This window comes from Neophocaena asiaeorientalis, unplaced genomic scaffold (assembly GCF_003031525.2).
Source record: "Neophocaena asiaeorientalis asiaeorientalis breed wild unplaced genomic scaffold, Neophocaena_asiaeorientalis_V1.1 scaffold25, whole genome shotgun sequence".
NCBI classification, from domain to species: Eukaryota; Metazoa; Chordata; class Mammalia; order Artiodactyla; family Phocoenidae; genus Neophocaena; species Neophocaena asiaeorientalis.
The window spans coordinates 3786504-3804846 of NW_020172492.1; the positions used below are offsets into that span (position 1 = coordinate 3786504).

General features: G+C 39.2%; 1 protein-coding gene across 1 annotated transcript in view; it reads left to right on the forward strand.

The window, feature by feature from the left end:
- The window catches only part of LOC112395160 (uncharacterized), a 404375-nt gene that overhangs the window by 323715 nt on the left and 62317 nt on the right, over nt 1-18343 (forward strand). The window contains exon 17 of the mRNA XM_024738216.1: nt 17540-17671. Coding sequence (XP_024593984.1) covers nt 17540-17660 — 121 coding nt within the window. The 3' untranslated portion in view covers nt 17661-17671. The remainder of the gene's footprint in view (nt 1-17539; nt 17672-18343) is intronic.

Here is an 18343-nt window from a genome sequence, read left to right on the forward strand (position 1 = left end):
CTAGTGAAATAACTTAAACATTAGGAGGCATTTTAGATCCTAGGAGAATCTGGCTCAATTTCTATCTTCATTTTAAATATATTATTATTAAAAATAAAAATTCCCCATATCACTTTGGGAGATATGACCATGTACTTTTAAAATACTATCTTGTAAATTATTTTTAACAAGTACAGGGAAATGTAGGGACTTCAACTGTAGGCCAAATGCAGAACAAGTCAGGTCGAAGTTGTAGTCAGTATTATCAAATTATAAACGTTCTGGTCTTACAAATAGGATTCATGCAAGACTACATAGCCAAGTGTAAATTGGTTTTTCTTGCATACACATAAGATCAAGAATATAACTTAACAATCTTCTAAACCTAGGCTAGTAACAGTTGTGAATTATGGGCATCATAAAATTTAGATGTATAATCTGGCCATGTGCTTGGTTTTTCCAAATTTTATATGAAGAACTGTGTAAATACTGCTGTTGTTTACTGAGCTCTCCTACAGATGACTTACTTTATCTCTGTAGATCTCTCTTCACAGTCAGAGGAAAAAAAAAAAAACAAAAAACCCCAAACCCTTATGTCTTCTTTTAAAGGTAAACTGTTTTGCTATCTTTAAAAGATATTTATTTCATCCTATCACTTTTTCCTTAACTTTCAATTCAGTTGTCAGTTTTGTGATACATTATTTGAAAAAGCTGAATTTAAATTCGAGTTGTTAGACATGATTGGTTAAAAAATTAGGAATATTGAGAATTGAGTAAACATTTATGGACGGGTTTATTTATAATCACAAAACTCGCATTATAGAATACATTTGCATGTATATTTATATAGTATAAGTAATTTTCTGCGATGTTAGGAAAGCTTCTTAGCGAGATATATTTAATAGGGTGAATGTAGGGTGAACAAATCCTAATTCAGAAGGGATTATGCCCTGTGGGAGTAGTGTCCTCTGGCAGATGATGGGCTCATAACAGAACCCCTCATGCCGTAGGACTCACACAATCTCAACTGGATTCGGATTGTATAAACACACTTGGAAAAGCGATGGAGCTGAATGGCTCACTAGGGGTCTCCCTGAGCAGGGACTGGGAAGGCTCCTGGGACATGGCCCATAATAAGCAAACGTGAAGCCAGACGTGGTGAGCTGCACTCAGCAACAAAGCCTTGATGATCTTAGGGGAGCAGTGGTCCTGAGTTCAGAGTGGTGACTGGCGCATGCATCCAGTGAAGGTCGATGGCCTGTGTCTGGGACTAGGAGAAGAGTGAGCAAAGACTGAACCGTCTGTACTAAAAATAGTTTAAAATATGAATGGACGGACAGCATTCCCTTGGGATTCCTAAGTCACAAGAAGATGAGAGGCATTGAGCCCTTTACCAGAAAACACTGCACATTTCTGAAAGGCATCTGGAGAACCCAGAGGAGACACTGCCATCCCATGAGAATGTGCAAAGCAGCATCTCAGAGCCGCTGCTTGAACAAAGTCCTTGGGGTTCTCAGCACATTTCTGAAAGGCTTCTGGAGAACCCAGAGGAGACACTGCCATCCCATGAGAATGTGCAAAGCAGCATCTCAGAGCCGCTGCTTGAACAAAGTCCTTGGGGTTCTCAGCACATTTCTGAAAGGCTTCTGGAGAACCCAGAGGAGACACTGCCATCCCATGAGAATGTGCAAAGCAGCATCTCAGAGCCGCTGCTTGAACAAAGTCCTTGGGGTTCTCAGCACATTTCTGAAAGGCTTCTGGAGAACCCAGAGGAGACACTGCCATCCCATGAGAATGTGCAAAGCAGCATCTCAGAGCCGCTGCTTGAACAAAGTCCTTGGGGTTCTCAGCACATTTCTGAAAGGCTTCTGGAGAACCCAGAGGAGACACTGCCATCCCATGAGAATGTGCAAAGCAGCATCTCAGAGCCGCTGCTTGAACAAAGTCCTTGGGGTTCTCAGCACATTTCTGAAAGGCTTCTGGAGAACCCAGAGGAGACACTGCCATCCCATGAGAATGTGCAAAGCAGCATCTCAGAGCCGCTGCTTGAACAAAGTCCTTGGGGTTCTCAGCACATTTCTGAAAGGCTTCTGGAGAACCCAGAGGAGACACTGCCATCCCATGAGAATGTGCAAAGCAGCATCTCAGAGCCGCTGCTTGAACAAAGTCCTTGGGGTTCTCAGCACATTTCTGAAAGGCTTCTGGAGAACCCAGAGGAGACACTGCCATCCCATGAGAATGTGCAAAGCAGCATCTCAGAGCCGCTGCTTGAACAAAGTCCTTGGGGTTCTCAGCACATTTCTGAAAGGCTTCTGGAGAACCCAGAGGAGACACTGCCATCCCATGAGAATGTGCAAAGCAGCATCTCAGAGCCGCTGCTTGAACAAAGTCCTTGGGGTTCTCAGCACATTTCTGAAAGGCTTCTGGAGAACCCAGAGGAGACACTGCCATCCCATGAGAATGTGCAAAGCAGCATCTCAGAGCCGCTGCTTGAACAAAGTCCTTGGGGTTCTCAGCACATTTCTGAAAGGCTTCTGGAGAACCCAGAGGAGACACTGCCATCCCATGAGAATGTGCAAAGCAGCATCTCAGAGCCGCTGCTTGAACAAAGTCCTTGGGGTTCTCAGCACATTTCTGAAAGGCTTCTGGAGAACCCAGAGGAGACACTGCCATCCCATGAGAATGTGCAAAGCAGCATCTCAGAGCCGCTGCTTGAACAAAGTCCTTGGGGTTCTCAGCACATTTCTGAAAGGCTTCTGGAGAACCCAGAGGAGACACTGCCATCCCATGAGAATGTGCAAAGCAGCATCTCAGAGCCGCTGCTTGAACAAAGTCCTTGGGATTCTCAGAAATATTTTGAATAGGTGGCCTTTGCAAGTGTTTGGGGTCCTACGAGGGAAGTATAGCAAGAGCTGGGAGAGTTTGGGTTGATGTTGTTCACAGGACCCTATGTGTCCTCGTGGGTTGCTCAGGCCTAAGGAGACTCGCGTGACACTAAAATCACAATGGCAATTTCTCATCAGGGAATTACACATGAGGGTTCAGTGGTTGGCCATGTCTGGCATGTAAGAGTTGCTCAACAGGGACTTCTGTGGTGGTGCAGTGGTTAAGAATCCGCCTGCCAATGCAGGGGAAACGGGTTCAAGCCTTGGTCGGGGAAGATCCCACATGCTGCGGAGCAACTGAGCCCACGTGCCACAGCTACTGAGCCCACGTGCCACAACTATTGAAGCCTGTGCACCTATAGTCCACAACAAGAAAACCACCGCATCAAGAAGCCCATACACTGCAACGAAGAGTAGCCCCCGCTCAGCACAACTAGAGAAAGCTTGCACACAGCAATGAAGACCCAATGCAGCCAAAAATAAATAAATAAAAATATTTATAAATTAAAAAAAAGAGTTGCTCAACAAAAGTTCATTGGATGGATGAATATTTAGATATAATGGGAGTGCTCCAGACAAATCTAACTACTTTGGAATGCAAGGTTTCTATTCTAGGGGCTCAGTATGAAAGGAGCTCTGAGACTAGTTCTGCGATCTTGGTGGAATCACTTCCCCTCTCTACGATTACTTTTCCTCAGGGGAATATTAAATGGAGGCTTTGTGACGATCCCACTGGATAATCATTTTGCCTGGTGCAGTGCAATGGGAAAAGCGCTCCAGAAGGGTCTGTGCTTTTATCACTCCCCTTTCTGTTCTTTCTTTAGGTCCTAAAGAAAGAACATTAAATCTCTCATTCCCTTAAATCCAAGTACTCAGTGACTCTGTATTCTCCTTTCCTTCAAATCCAATATTAATTAATTTATATTAACATATTCATGCTGTTCGTATTTAACAGTAATATACATTCCCCCATTCTTTCTTACCCTTTAAAAATAGTTTTATTGAGCTATAATTTACATACCATGAAATTCACATCATAAATGTGTAATCCAATAATTTTAGTAAATTTACAGAGTTGTTCAACTTTGACCAAAATCCAGTTTTAAAACCTTTCCATTTCTCCCAAAAGTTCCCTTGTGCCTGTTTACACTAAATTCTTGTTTCCACTCAGCAATATACATTTAAGCACATATATTACCTCCTTCACAGGTAATTACATTTATCCTCTGTTTTAATAAAGTTTCAGCTATTAAAGAAGAGATGTTGAGAGAACGAATCGTTATTAACCAAAGAGGCTGAAATCAGATAGCATGGTGACTACTTACACTTTTTAAGTGTTCCCTTAGTACTTCAGTTGTAAGTGTCTGAAATCTGTCCTTTTCTGATGACATCTGACAGGTATCTTTAACTGTCTGCCTGGGGTCATATTCCGAGGCACCTGTGGTGCCGGGTAGGATGCAACCTAGCCAGTAATAATACCACGGTGGGTTGCTGAGAAAGCCTCGTGGCTCTGTAGAGTGGGAAGAAGTGGGTTTATCCCTGTCTTTGCCATTTAGTGACTCTGTGATATTGGATAAACTTATGGTGTCACCGAACCTGTTTTCTCTTTTGTAAAGTGGGAAATAATATTTATTTTTCTTTTATTGCTGCATAGGGTCGTTATACCAGTGAAGGGAATGTCTCTGAAAGCACCTTATAAATAAAAATCCCTACACATAAGTTAGTTTTTTCCTTGTCATCGTTAAGGTTAAGACCAACTGTGTCTTCAGTTAACTCCTTTTACCAAAGCTCTAAAGCTGAGTTGATAAATAAATAAGGGAAAGTATTTTTCACCTGCTTAAATTCTGAGGTTCATTGGGTACATGGATCGAAAGTAATTAGTACCCATTCGAATTACATTTTTGCGTCACTTGAATGACCGAAATCTTAATGATAGTAGTGCATGTAGAGAATTTATTGAAAGTTTAACAAAATTCTGCCTTTAAGTCCCAGATATCTAACATTTGACTCTCCCTGATGAAATTTGCCAAGAACGTTCATCCTTTCACTTGAGAAAGAATTTTAAGTTGCCGGTGGCGCTCAGCAGGCAGCCTCCTACACAATGATATTGCAGTTTTACTCTCTGTCAAGGTTAAAAGCTTAATGCTATCTTGTCTTACAGGGTAGAAGCAAGCTATTCGAATTGTCTTTAAGTGCAAAGAAATAGAAAGAGAAATTTATGAAATGCTTCAAATCCCACTTCTCAAACATCTTTTCTATCAGATTCTTCTGCTTTTGAATGGAACCCGTTGTTGTTAAACCACCTGAGCCTGTATCCCTAAGCGCTCTTCCTCGCAGGCTTGGTAGAGAAAAGACTGATTCTTTGCAGGAATGCATTGCACAGCTTGAAAGGATTGAACACTATAGGTTTTATGTTCTATGTAAGTATTAGTTCCTGTTAGGATGCCATATTTAGCGGGTCAGCCGTCTTGGTATTGTTTGCAAAGGATATGCTCATTCAAAAGAGCTGAATTTAAAAGTAGGTGGAGACATCAATAAGAATTTCTCAAATACAGGTTTATCACAATCATGGGCTCTGTTGTTCTTTATTAAAACTAAATCAGAGATGAATAATGGATAATAAATAACTTAATTCTCCCTTTTGTTTGTCCATTGAATTGGTAAGAGAAACTTGCATCTTTTCCCTTTCTAGGGTTTCATCTGTTATCAAATGTATCTATTTATCTATTCTCTTACTATTTGCATATTTTCGTCTTGACATTGAATTGGTTTTTATTGATTAAAAAAAAATTTAATTTAGAAGTACAATGTAGGGACTTCCCTGGTGGCACAGTGGTTAAGAATCTGCCTGCCAATGCAGGGGACACAGGTTCGAGCCCTGGTCTGGGAAGATCCCACATGCTATGGAGCACCTAAGCCCGTGCGCCACAACTACTGAGCCTGCTCTCTAGAGCCCGTGAGTCACAACTACTGAGCCCCCGTGCCACAACTACTGAAGCCTGAGCACCTAGAGCCCATGCTCCACAACAAGAGAAGCCACCGCAATGAGAACCCTGCGCGCCGCAACGAACAGTAGCCCCCGCTCGCCGCAACTAGAGAAAGCCCGCGTGCAACAAGGAAGACCCAACGCAGCCAAAAATAAATAAATAAATTTATTTTTAAAAATAAATAAATTTATTTTTAAAAATAAATAAATTTATTTTTAAAAATAAATAAATATATTTTTTAAAATAAATAAAATAAAAGTACAGTGTAAATGGTTTTACATCACTCTGAAAAATCAAACCTTATTCTGGCTTACACAGTCCTACATGATCTAACACTAGCCTAATTTTCTGACCTTAAGTTGAGCCATTCTTTTGAAAAGTGAAACTCTAACCTCAATCATTTTTTCTTTTTTTTTTTTTTTTGCCTGTCCTTCCTAATTGAAAAGCACGAGCAGTTGCCTCTTTCTGGAATGTTCATTGCTCTAATCATGCCATTGCTACTGCTGCAGGTTCAGTTTCCCAGGAAACAGGCTCCGGAGTGGTAATTAGGAGGTGGGGAGTTTGTTAGGGAATGCTCTTGGGATCAACATTGTGCAAGGGAGGAAAGCAAAAGCGGGGGCAGAGAGAAAGTAGGCTGCATCACAGCCTCAGTAAAGGCATCAGGTGACCCCAGGGGGAACTTGGAGGCTGGGTTGGCCCCTCAGAATTGTCTGGAGTTGGGCTGAGGGGCCAGGCCTTTACTTTCCATCTTTTTTTTTTTTTCACCTGTTTATTGGAGTATAATTGCTTTACAGTGTTGTGTTAGTTTCTGCATTATAACAAAGTGAAGCAGCTATACATATACATAAATCCCCATATCTCTTCCCTCTTGCATCACCCTCCCACCTTCCCTATCCCACCCCTCTAAGTGGTCACAAAGCACCGAGCTGATCTCCCTGTGCTATGTGGCTGCTTCCCACTAGCTATCTGTTTTACATTTGGTAGTGTATATATGTCCATGCCATTCCCTCACTTCAACTGTTTCCCCATCCCCCTCCCCGTGTCCTCAAGTCCATTCTCTAAGTTTGAGTCTTTATTCCTGCCCTGCCTCTAGGTTCATCAGTACTGTACTTTTAGCTTCCATATATATGTGTTAGCATATACTGTATTTGTTTTTCTCTGACTAACTTCACTCTGTATGACAGTCTCTAGGTCCATCCACCTCACTACAAATAACTCAGTTGTGTTCCTTTTTATGGCTAATATTCCATTGTATATATGTACCACATCTTCTTTATCCATTCATCTGTCGATGGACATTTAGGTTGCTTCCATGTCTTGGCTATTGTAAATAGTGCTGCAATGAACATTGTGGTACATGTATCTTTTGGAATTATGGTTTTCTCAGGGTATATGCCCAGTAGTGGGATTGCTGGGTCATATGGTAGTTCTATTTTTAGTTTTTCAAGGAACCTCCATACTGTTCTCCATAGTGGATGTGTCAATTTACATTCCCACCAACAGTGCAGGAGGGTTCCCTTTTCTCCACACCCTCTCCAGCATTTATGGTTTCTGGATTTTTTGATGATGGCCATTCTGACTGGTGTGAGGTGATACCTCACTGTGGTTTTGATTTGCTTTTCACTAATGATTAATGATGTTGTATTCTCCATCTTTAACAGTTATTGAAGGAAATCTGCTCTTGGAAAGGATGTGATCTTGGCCAAGGCTGCTCTCTCCAGTGAGGAAAATTTGAGAGGGCTAACCACTGTTACAAAATCAACTGAGACGTAGTAAACATTTTAAGTTTATTTGAGCAGAAATAAATTTGAATTTGGCAGTGCCAAACTTGAAGAAGTTAGGAGTGTTCCACCAGTGGGAGCTGGGGAGAGTTTTTTGTAGAGGAAAGACCAAAACAAAGTAAGAAAACTGTTGGTTGGCTAGAGCTCAAATCCTAGTTGCCTGCTTGTGACTGGTTGTTCTTCGGCTTTAATTTTGTAAACTTGAGGCATTTACAGCCTTAGATTTTGGTTGCTTTCTTAGGCTGCCACGGCATTAGAGCCACCTCCGTCCAAAGGCCTCCTCGTTTAATTAATTTAACTCAACTAGGAGCTCCCAGGCAGCAGTACTTGTAGCAGCTGGGAAATATATGTCAGTCCTCAGGGAACTCTGGGTGGTCCATCACAGGGTCCAGACCAGCTGTCTGACCTGATGATTCAGATCTCAGCCTAAATATCACCTATTCAGAAGGGCTTTCTTGATCACTGTGGAAGACGCACCCTAAGGCAGCCTCCAATGAGTCACTCTTGTTTCTTCCCCTCCGGTTGAGTGTAGGTGGAAGCTGTGACTTGCTTCTCATGGACAGAATATGGCAAACAGGATGGGATGCCACGCCCATGGTTACATTATGTTACGCAAGGTTTTTTCTTGGCAGACTGGACCGAGAGAGGCTCTCACTGGCCTTGCTGTGAGCTGCCTGTGGAGAGAGCCACGGGGCACAGAAGGTAGCCACCTCTAGGACCTGGGGCTGCTTAGAGCCGATAGCTAGTAAGAAGCCGGTCTCCCAGTCACAGAGCTCTGAGGAAACTAGTTTTGCCAGCCCTCTAGTGAGCTTGGAGGAGGGCCCCAAGCTCCAGAAAGAAGGCAGCTTGGCCGACACCTTGACTGCAACCTTGTGAGACCCAGGGAGAGGACCCAGGAAATCTGACCCATGGAAACTGAGATAGTAAGTGAGTGTTGTTTTAAGTTGCTAAATTTGTGGCACTAGAAAACCAAAACAGTCATGCAATCTAAAGTCTACACACTAAGATATTCCCCATCGTATATCTCTGTTTTAATTCTCTGCATTATATTTAGAGCCATAGGATATTTTGTGATCTACATGTTATCTGTTTCCCATCACCAGAATGGAAGCAACCTGCAGACAGTTTCTTATCTATGGTTTTGTTTCCACGTCACTTCCCATCAGTTTAATTCTCTTTTAATTACTGCATAGCATCGCATACTATGGATGCATTGTCACTTATTTAATATTTCTTTGATAACATTTAGGTAGTTTCCATTTTTAAACAGCATCACCATTATTCAACAGTCGTTCAATTTCTTCTTTACATACACTTTCATGTAAATATATTCATGTGAATATATCCATGGAAAATAGATCCTAGAAATGGAATTGCTAGAGGAAAAGTGCTGTGCGTTAGATTTCCACCGATTTTTCTTACTTGAGCGGTTTCAATAATTTTGGGGGGTTTCGTGTCACCTCCCGGTCTTCCTCAGTCCTCCATCCCTCAGACGTTTAGTGTTTCACTGACATGTCTCTGATCATGCAATAAATAACCTTAAAACTTCCAGTGTTTCCTTATAGTCTAAGAAATAAAGTCTCAGCTCCTCAGTCTGGCATTACGGCTGCTTCAGTATGTTCTTAACCTTCCAGCCTCACATGGAACTGTCTACCTCCCATGCTTTATTAGTGAGTTTATGGGAAGATCTTCTGTTCTCTAAGCATCCCTGGCACTTTGTCTTCTCTGTGTCTTACTCTTCCCTCCCCTAGGGGGAAGAGTGTCTTCCTGCCCCTCGCCCTTTTTTGTAGCTCAAATGCTGTCTCTTCTGATTAAATATTTCTTGAGTTTCCTAGTCTTTGGTAATGCTTTTATATTTGTAGTTTTTTTTAATAGTTCACAAATACTTTACATATTTATTATATTCTTTAATTCCTAAAACAATCCTTTGAAACAGGTAATAAGATGTGTTTTGTAGATGAGCAGGTTGAGTTTAGAGAGTTTAAACAATTTACCTAAATCACGCTGCTTTTTGAGGGGCAGTGCTATAATGCAGAACCTTCTGACTTCAAATCGAGTGTACAGACCACTAGGCCACGGCTGCCTTTCTTTCTTCCAAATCCCTGCAATTCTGTACCTGGGCTGGTCTAGCCTTTGGTGCTTATTCAATTACAATGTACATTTTAAATATTATTTTTGTTGTCATATATTCCCTTCTAGAGCATAAGCTCCTTGAAGTCAGGAACTTCTCTTAATTTAATTTTTGAAAAATTTCCCACCACTTCTTATTGTCCCAGGTATGTTTAGTTAGTGAGCAAAGATGAACGATTCAATTACATATCCATTGCATTCAATGGGGAAAGAAAGTCATATTTGGATAGAGAAAAGCCTGTTTGAGTCTGGCCAGACCAAGCTCATTTTTGGGTTCTGTGCTTGGGTTTGCATCTCACCAGCATCCGCGATGTGCTGCCTCCCTGCACAGGGTCTGTGTGCACTTGGTCCACAGGCACCCAAGCACATGGCTCAACCAGTATTTTCACAGACCAGTTTTTAAAAGGTGTATGTAGTACATTTTAAAAATACCACCTGATTATCATTCATCAGTCTGATGAACTCGGCAGAGATTTTAGCCATGCTGAGACTGACCTTCAGCAGATCGAAGGTCAAATCCTCTCTCCCTCCCAGTGCCAGAGGTTTTGCTGGGGACAGGTCAGGCCAAGGCTGTTCCCTGATGCATGGGTTTCTCCTTCTGTTTTCACATGAGAACTAGCAACTCACTAGTTTACAGAGAAATCTGTAAAGCCACCAATGCATGCTCAGACACAAACCCATGGACCAAACTGAAAAGTGAAGATAAGTATAGATTTGCTTGCATAAATATTTTAAATATTAATTTTCTTCATTCTCTTAAGAATTCTTGACATATTAATTCCCCCTTACAGCCATGCTATCAAAGATTATTCATCTTGATAAGAAAACTGATTCTCAGTGAAATCAAGATGAAGTCATGAATTAATTAGTGCTTATATTTAGACCAATGTTTTTTCTGTCTTTTCAGTCCCCAGTGTTCTGGCTAACAATTGGATAAAAGAAATTGTTGGAGGTTATGGCCAGATCTTAAAGGTCAGGGCATGTTAAAAACTTGTGAACAAGCCTCTCTTTTTTCCTCAATAGTAATATACTATTCTAAGCCTTCCTCATAATTTAGTTTGCTGTTAAATTACAAAAGTAGTATTTATTTAAAAAAATAGATATCTTTCCAACAATACCGAAGACATAAAAGGTAGAGGTCTCCATTGTCCCCCTAACTTTTATTTCCATGAGTAGTAACTGTTAACATTTTGGGTTATATATTTCCAGATGTGAGAGAGTGAGTGTGTGTAAGACATATTCACACTAGTCCACTATTCTGCAAACTATTATTTTCTTTCCAGAATATATCACGGATCCCTTCCATGTTCATACATAGTTTCCATCTTCCAGATCCCTCTGGCTACAGGTTGACTTTTACACAGCTTCCTCTGCAAGACTGGCCTTGTTTATATTCATCATATTTACTTGCCCACCCATCCGGGAAAGACTGTGGTCAGAGGTGAGGCAGTGTGTGTGGCAGTATCCACATTACCCTGAGGATCCTGGTGGGGCAAGCTTCTTGCCCTTTGATCCCACCTTGTTTGAGTGCAAAATGACCTTTCCTAGCAATAGACTGATCACCCTTAATATTTGAGAGTAAGCTGTAAAACAAAGTAGAATGTCTTTCTTTTTAATTATTGATTACTGAGTTAAACCATCCTCTGGACACTTCTCTGGTGATTTGGAAGGAAAGGTCTTTAGCCTGTCAATTGCATTTTCATTTCATAGCATTAATTAGGGGTTTCTAATGGCCTGCATATTTTTTTAATAGACTTTATTTTTTAGAGCAGTTTTAGGTTCACAACAAAAATAAGAAGGTACAAGGAATTCCCTGGTGGTCCAGTGTTTAGGACTCTGCATTTCCACTGCTGGTGGCCCAGGTTCAATCCCTGGTTGGGGAACCAAAATCCTGTAAGCCGCGCAGTGTGGTCAAAAATAAATAAATAAAAATTTTTAAAAAGGTGCAGAGATTTTTCCTATACCTCCTCTGTTCTCACATGCATACTCTTGTCTATTATCAACTATCTTGTCTATTATCAACTATCTCCCATCAGAGTGGGACATTTGTTAAATCTGTGGACTTATATTGACATATTACTGTCACCCAAAGTCCATGGTTAACATTACAGTTCATTCCTGGTATTGTACATTCTATGGGTTTGGACAAATGTTTAATGATACGAATACAGTAGCTTCTAGTATCATATACAGTAGCTTCACTGCCCTAAAAGTCCTCTGTGCTCCATCTAGTCATCTGTCTCTCCCTCCAATCCCTGGCAACTACTGATCTTTTTAACTTCTCATAGTTTTGCCTTTCCCAGAATGTCACATAGCTAAAATCATACTTCTTTCACTTAGTAATATGCATTTAAGTTTCCTTGTCTTCTCATAGCTTCATAACTCATTTCTTATTAGTGCTGAATAATATTACATTTGCTGGATGTACCACAGTTTATCCACTCACCTGAAGGACCTCTTGTTTGCTCTCAAGTTTGGGTAGTTATGAGCCAAGATGTTATAAACATACATATGCAGGTTTTTGTGTAGACATAAGTTTTGAACTCCTTTGGGTAAATACCAAGGAATGCTACTGCTGCATCCTATGGCAAGAATAGTTTTGTAAGAGACTGAGGAACTGCCTTCCAAAGTATCTGTACCATTTTGCATCCTTGCCAGAAATGAATGAGCGTTCCTGCTGCTCCACATCCTCATCAGTGTTTGCTGTTGTCAGTATTCTGGATCTGGGCTATTTTAATGGGTGTGCAGCAGTATTTTGTTTTAATTTGCATTTCCTTGATGACGTATGACGTGGAGCATATTTTCATATGCTTATTTGCCATCTGTGTATCTTCTTTTTGTGAGGTGTCTGTTAAAGTCTTTGGCCCATTTTGTAAGTGGGTTGTTTGTTTTCTTATTGTTGAGTTTTATTAGGTTTTTTGGTATATTTTGGACAATAATTCTTTATAAATTATGTCTTTTGCAAATATTTACTCCCAATCTATGGCTTGTCTTTTAATTTTTTTGACGAAATCTCATGCAAAACAGAAAATTTAAATTTTAGCTTATCAATTATTTCCTTCATGAATCGTGCTTTTGGTGTTGTATCTAAAAGTCATTGCCAAACACAGTATCATCTAGGTTTTCTCCAATGTTATCTTCTAGGATTTTATAATTTTACATTTTACATTTAAGTCTGTGATCCGTTTTGAGTTTATTTTTCTCAAGGGTGTAATGTCTGTGTCTAGATTTTTTTTTTTTTCATGTGGTGGTCTAGTTGTTCCAGCACCATTTGTTGAAAAGACTGTCTTTGCTCCATTGTATTGCCTTTGCCCCTTTGGCAAATATCAGTTGACTATATTTATGGGTCTATTTCTGGGCTTTCCATTCTCTCCTGTTGATCTCTTTGTCTATTCTTTTGCCAATACACACTGTCTTGATGACTGTAACTTTACAGTAACCCTTGAAGTTGGCTAGTGTCAGTCTTCCAACTTTTTTCTTCTCCTTCAATATTATGTTGAGTATTTTGGGCCTTTTGCCTTTCTATATAAACTTTAGAATCAGTTTGTATATATCCACAAAATAAGTTGCAGGGAGTTTGATTGGGATTGTGTTGAACCTATAGATCAAGTTGAGAAGAATGGACATCCTGACACTGTTGACTGTTTCCATCCATGAATATGGAATATCTTTTTATTTATGATTTCTTTCATCAAAATGTTTTAGTTTGGGCTTCCCTGGTGGCACAGTGGTTGAGAGTCCGCCTGCCGATGCAGGGGACACGGATTCGTGCCCTGGTCCAGGAAGATCCCACATGCCGCGGAGCGGCTGGGCCCGTGAGCCATGGCCACTAAGCCTGTGCATCCGGAGCCTGTGCTCCACAATGGGAGAGGCCACAACAGTGAGAGGCCCGAGTACCACAAAAAAAAAAAAAAAGTTTTAGTTTTCCTCATATAGATCTTGTACATATTTTGTTAGATGTATGCCTAGGTATTCAATTTTTTTTGATGCTAATATAAATTGTATTGTGCTTTTAATTTCAAATTCCACTTTTTTCATTGTTGTTATATAAGAAAGCAATTGAACTTTTTAACCTTGTATCATGCCATCTTGCTATAATCACTTTGGCCTACATATTTTAAGTGTCTCATCTATAAATATAATCAAATTGTTTTGATTAAATATTCAGAAGATGCTACATGTAAATTTTTGCTCATTTAACATAGTCAACTATTGTGCATGTGGTAAATCATGTCAAAATTTCATTTCCATTTATCTTGACTAATGAAAATTTGAAGATTTTTTGTTTTTCTGTTTTCCTACATATATGTGTATGTTTATATAGATATAGATAGATATTTATGTACATAAATAATTGTTTCTTCAAAGATATTTATATACATAAATAATTGTTTCTTCAATTAAATAAAACTTTTAATGAACTTCTCTCGTGGTATCCTCTGCCTTTTAGGTAAAGCGTAGAGAGAAAGAACCACATATTCAAATATGGCTTGAGAGAAGTAAAAATGTCTCATAATTTAAAGGAAACATTTCAGATTAATGGAGAAGAGGTTTATTTGGTTTGTTCATTTTCATTTATGTGTTTGTAAATGTACCTTTTCTCAAATATAGTTTTTTATATGTAGGGCATAACCTATTTTTTAAAGATCCCTCATGGTTTTTGTTGAAAGGTGTTCTGCCTCTCTAAAAAGGAGTAAAAGTATCTTCTAGGTGTAGACTTCATTCCTTGCTCTCAGAATAGGGAATAGAAATTCTCTATTGTCAATAACATTCCAGATTGACTGCTGTTCAGGTTAAAACCTGAACAATCATCATGATTTCCCTAGGACTATTTAATTACTGTTGACATCCAAGTTAGAAAATGTGGTTGGAATGTGTAGTTCTTCTCAAACTGTAATTTGTCTTACATTGTTTTGGATTTATGAAGGCCATGCCATTTCCTCCAGAACAGCACACAGTAAATATATGTGCCTTAACATGCACATTTAGAGATTTTTTTTAAAAATTCATGTCTCTGTTTTGATTATTGTTTTTGATTTTCAATTTCCCTTTTCAAAAGCTTTCTAGATAGTGTTTCTCCTCCAGCTCAGGGGTCAGGGAACATTTTCTTTAAAGGGTCAGATGTTGAATATTTTAGGCTTTGTGGACCAGATGGTCTCAACTGTGTCTTTGTAGTGGGAAAGCAGCCATAGAGCGTAAGAAAAAAATTGGGCATGGCTGTGTTCCAATAAAACTTTATTTATCAAAAAAGGTAGTGGGTCAGATTTGGCTCACAGGCCTTAATTTACTGACATCTGCTCTAGTTCAGTGTTATTCATAGTTATTACCAGTCTAGAATGAGATAAAGAGCTTCTACCATAATGTAAATCTACACAGTGCTTTCTTCACTGAGGAAGTCTTGTTATGAAAAATATGTAAGTTGAACTAATTATTATTTTGTGACAATAGTTGACTTACATTCTGCTGCAAGCTCCTTATCTCACCATGGACTGGGGTCAGTTTTTTCATCCAGCACTGGCCCAGGGAAGACACCATGAATGGCCCTGCTCAAGCTTATTCTCGTATATATCAGTCCCTGAAAACTTTTTAGTTTATGATTCGATTACATCTATTTTTTTCCAACATAGAGAATATTTTTTTCTGCTGCTTATTTTGTTGTTATTGTTGGAAATACAGCTCAAATAAAAAGCAAAAAACAGGAGTTGTGTTAAAGATCACTTACTTCTCTAGCAGCTGTGGAAGAGTTATCTCCTCAGCACTGATGGACTTTATCACCTCATTCCCTTTATTTCCTTGATTCAAGAAATATGCATGTTGTTTTGTCTTTAAGGACAATAAGACTTTTATAGTAGATTGTTCATTGAAGGGAATATTTAGGGGTGATAATTAATTTTAACTTCTTTAAAAAAATTCATTTTATTGAAGTATAGTTGATTTACAGTATTGTGTTAGTTTCTGGTATGTAGCAAAGTGATTCAGTTATATATATATATATTCTTTTTCATATTCTTTTCCATTATGGTTTATTATAGGATATTGAATATAGTTTCCTGTGCTATACAATAGGACCTTGTTGTTTATCCATTCTCTATGTAATAGTTTGCATCTGCTAGTCCCAAACTCCCAATCCATCCCTCCTCCACCCCCTTCCCCCCTTGGCAACCACAAGTCTGTTCTCTATGTCTGCGAGTCTGTTTCTGTTTAGTAGATAAGCTCATTTGTGTCATATTTTAAATCCACATGTCAGTGATATCATATGATATTTGTCTTTCTCTTTCTGACTTACTTCACTTAGTATGATAATCTCGAGATCCATCCATGTTGCTGCAAATGGCGTTATTTCATTCTTTCTTATGGCTGAGTATTATACCATCTGACTTATGTCAAATAGTAGTAATAGAAAGGACATTTGGAGAAAAATTATGCACATTGGGGCTTCCCTGGTGGCGCAGTGGTTGAGAGTCCACCTGCCGATGCAGGGGACAGGGGTTTGTGCCCCGGTCCGGGAAGATCCCACATGCCGCGGAGCGGCTAGGCCCGTGAACCATGGCTGCTGAGCCTGCGCGTCTGGAGCCTGTGCTCCGCAACGGGAGAGGGAACAACAGTGAGAGGCGCGAGTACTGAAAAAAAAAAAAAAAAATGCACGTTTGCCAATTGATTTGTTTATTCATATCAAAAACATAGAGTTGAAAATGTTATGGTATGTTGCTGTGATAAGTACATGTGAAAGAGTTTCCCTTCATTTTCTAGGTAATTCAGGGGAGTTGAGGATGGATGTATACTATTTTCATGACTTTGCAAGCCAACACGTACAATCTAAGACTGTTATTGTAGATGCATTGTCAGCATGTCCAGTCTTCAAACAATATAAGACATGCAATTTTAAGTGTGTGAAATTAGGAGATTATATTCTTTCTTTCTCCATCCTTATCTTTATGTGATAGAATTACCCACTTCTCAAAATCTGAACTGTTGGGTGTTTTTCTATACTGTATAATCTTTGTCAAATTAAACATTTAAGCTTAAAATGGGTATACAAATTGACCATTCGGTTTTGAACGTTTGTCTTTAATTTTTTTTAACCTACCAAATGACAGTTCAAAATGAACTAAATGGCTTATGTGTCGAATCTGTCACCATCTTACATTTTTTGTTTTACCGATGGTGATTAGTGGATAATTTGTGGGATGCTGTGACCATTCACTACTGCAAACAAATAATCTTATGACACATATTGTATTTCTACCCACATTTTAAAATACCGTCTCAATATTCAAAATGTATAGGCTTCCTTCTCTGAGTCATACAGCACCTTTTCCTTCTTCCACAAATCACTAGGAATAGGTTGCAAGTCTTGGCTTCATGTAGATTTTAGAGATGTGAAAGAAACCATCTCAAAAGATAAAGTGTTGATTGGTAGAACTGTATATTCATTCCTTCATTAAGCATTTATTGGTCCATTATTCAGTGTTCAGAATTTTTGTTTTAAACACCTAAAGATAACAATGCAGTTTGATAGGACTTCATAAATGTGCTTTATAATTTAGATTTAGGTTTTCATGGCTTTATCAATTTAGCTACGTACAAGCAGGGCTGTTTGATCATATTCTAGTTCCTGGCTTCAACGTTTCAAGCCTCTCCAGGGCAGAAATGAAAGATTATGAGTGTGCTACATTTCTATAGCTCTGTCACTTCTACCCCAACCCTAGCTTACTTTCATGTCTGCAGTAAATATTTTGATCCAGGTCGGATTTGTGTGAACGTTATTTTTTTTCAGATTGACTGACCCTGTGACTGAATTTTGCAACGACTCCTTATCAGGTTGTTATACAGCACTGCAAATGGGCACCTTAAAATTAGATGGAAGAAACAGAATATGTTACCAGAGGATGTGCTGACTGGATAAAAAGTAGGTTCTACCTTGTTTCATTTTTTTTGAGCATAGAAGCCACTTTAAAAGTTTGCAAGTCTTTAAAGCATTAGCTACAGATATTTTAAATGTGCTAAGGTGAGAAAGTGCAGTGAAAAACATGAAACATTGTGTGACGGAGATTTCTGATGTACTATTTTATTAAAGAAAGTAGATGGAAGTTCAGGAGCCTATTGGCGAGAAACCCCCCAAAGCTAGGTTTTCCTGTTTTAATTTTCCTAACAACTGGTTGTGAGGTGATGGATAGGTCGTGATCTTGCTTGTGTCCCAAGGTATCTACAGACTTCAGATCATAATTTGTAATCAATTAGTGTTACCACTCTGAATTGACATAATTTTGACCAAAGTCAAAGAAACGGTGTTTTATTTAGTTCATCCAGAATGGATAAATGAGCAATGTCTATAAGACAGTTTGAAATTAAAAATAGCTCATAGACTTCCCATGACTATCCTGAAAGGTGGTATGCAGAGTGATTAAAATATCTAGGTTGCTTGGGTTCAGATCTTAACTCAGCCAGTTACTAACTGAGTGACCTTGGTCAAAGCTTCTTCATCTCTCTCTCTCTGCATTAATCTCCTTGTTTGTAGAATGAAGAACACTAAGCTCACAGCTTTGTTGTAAAGGATTAAATATTTCATAGATGTAACGTA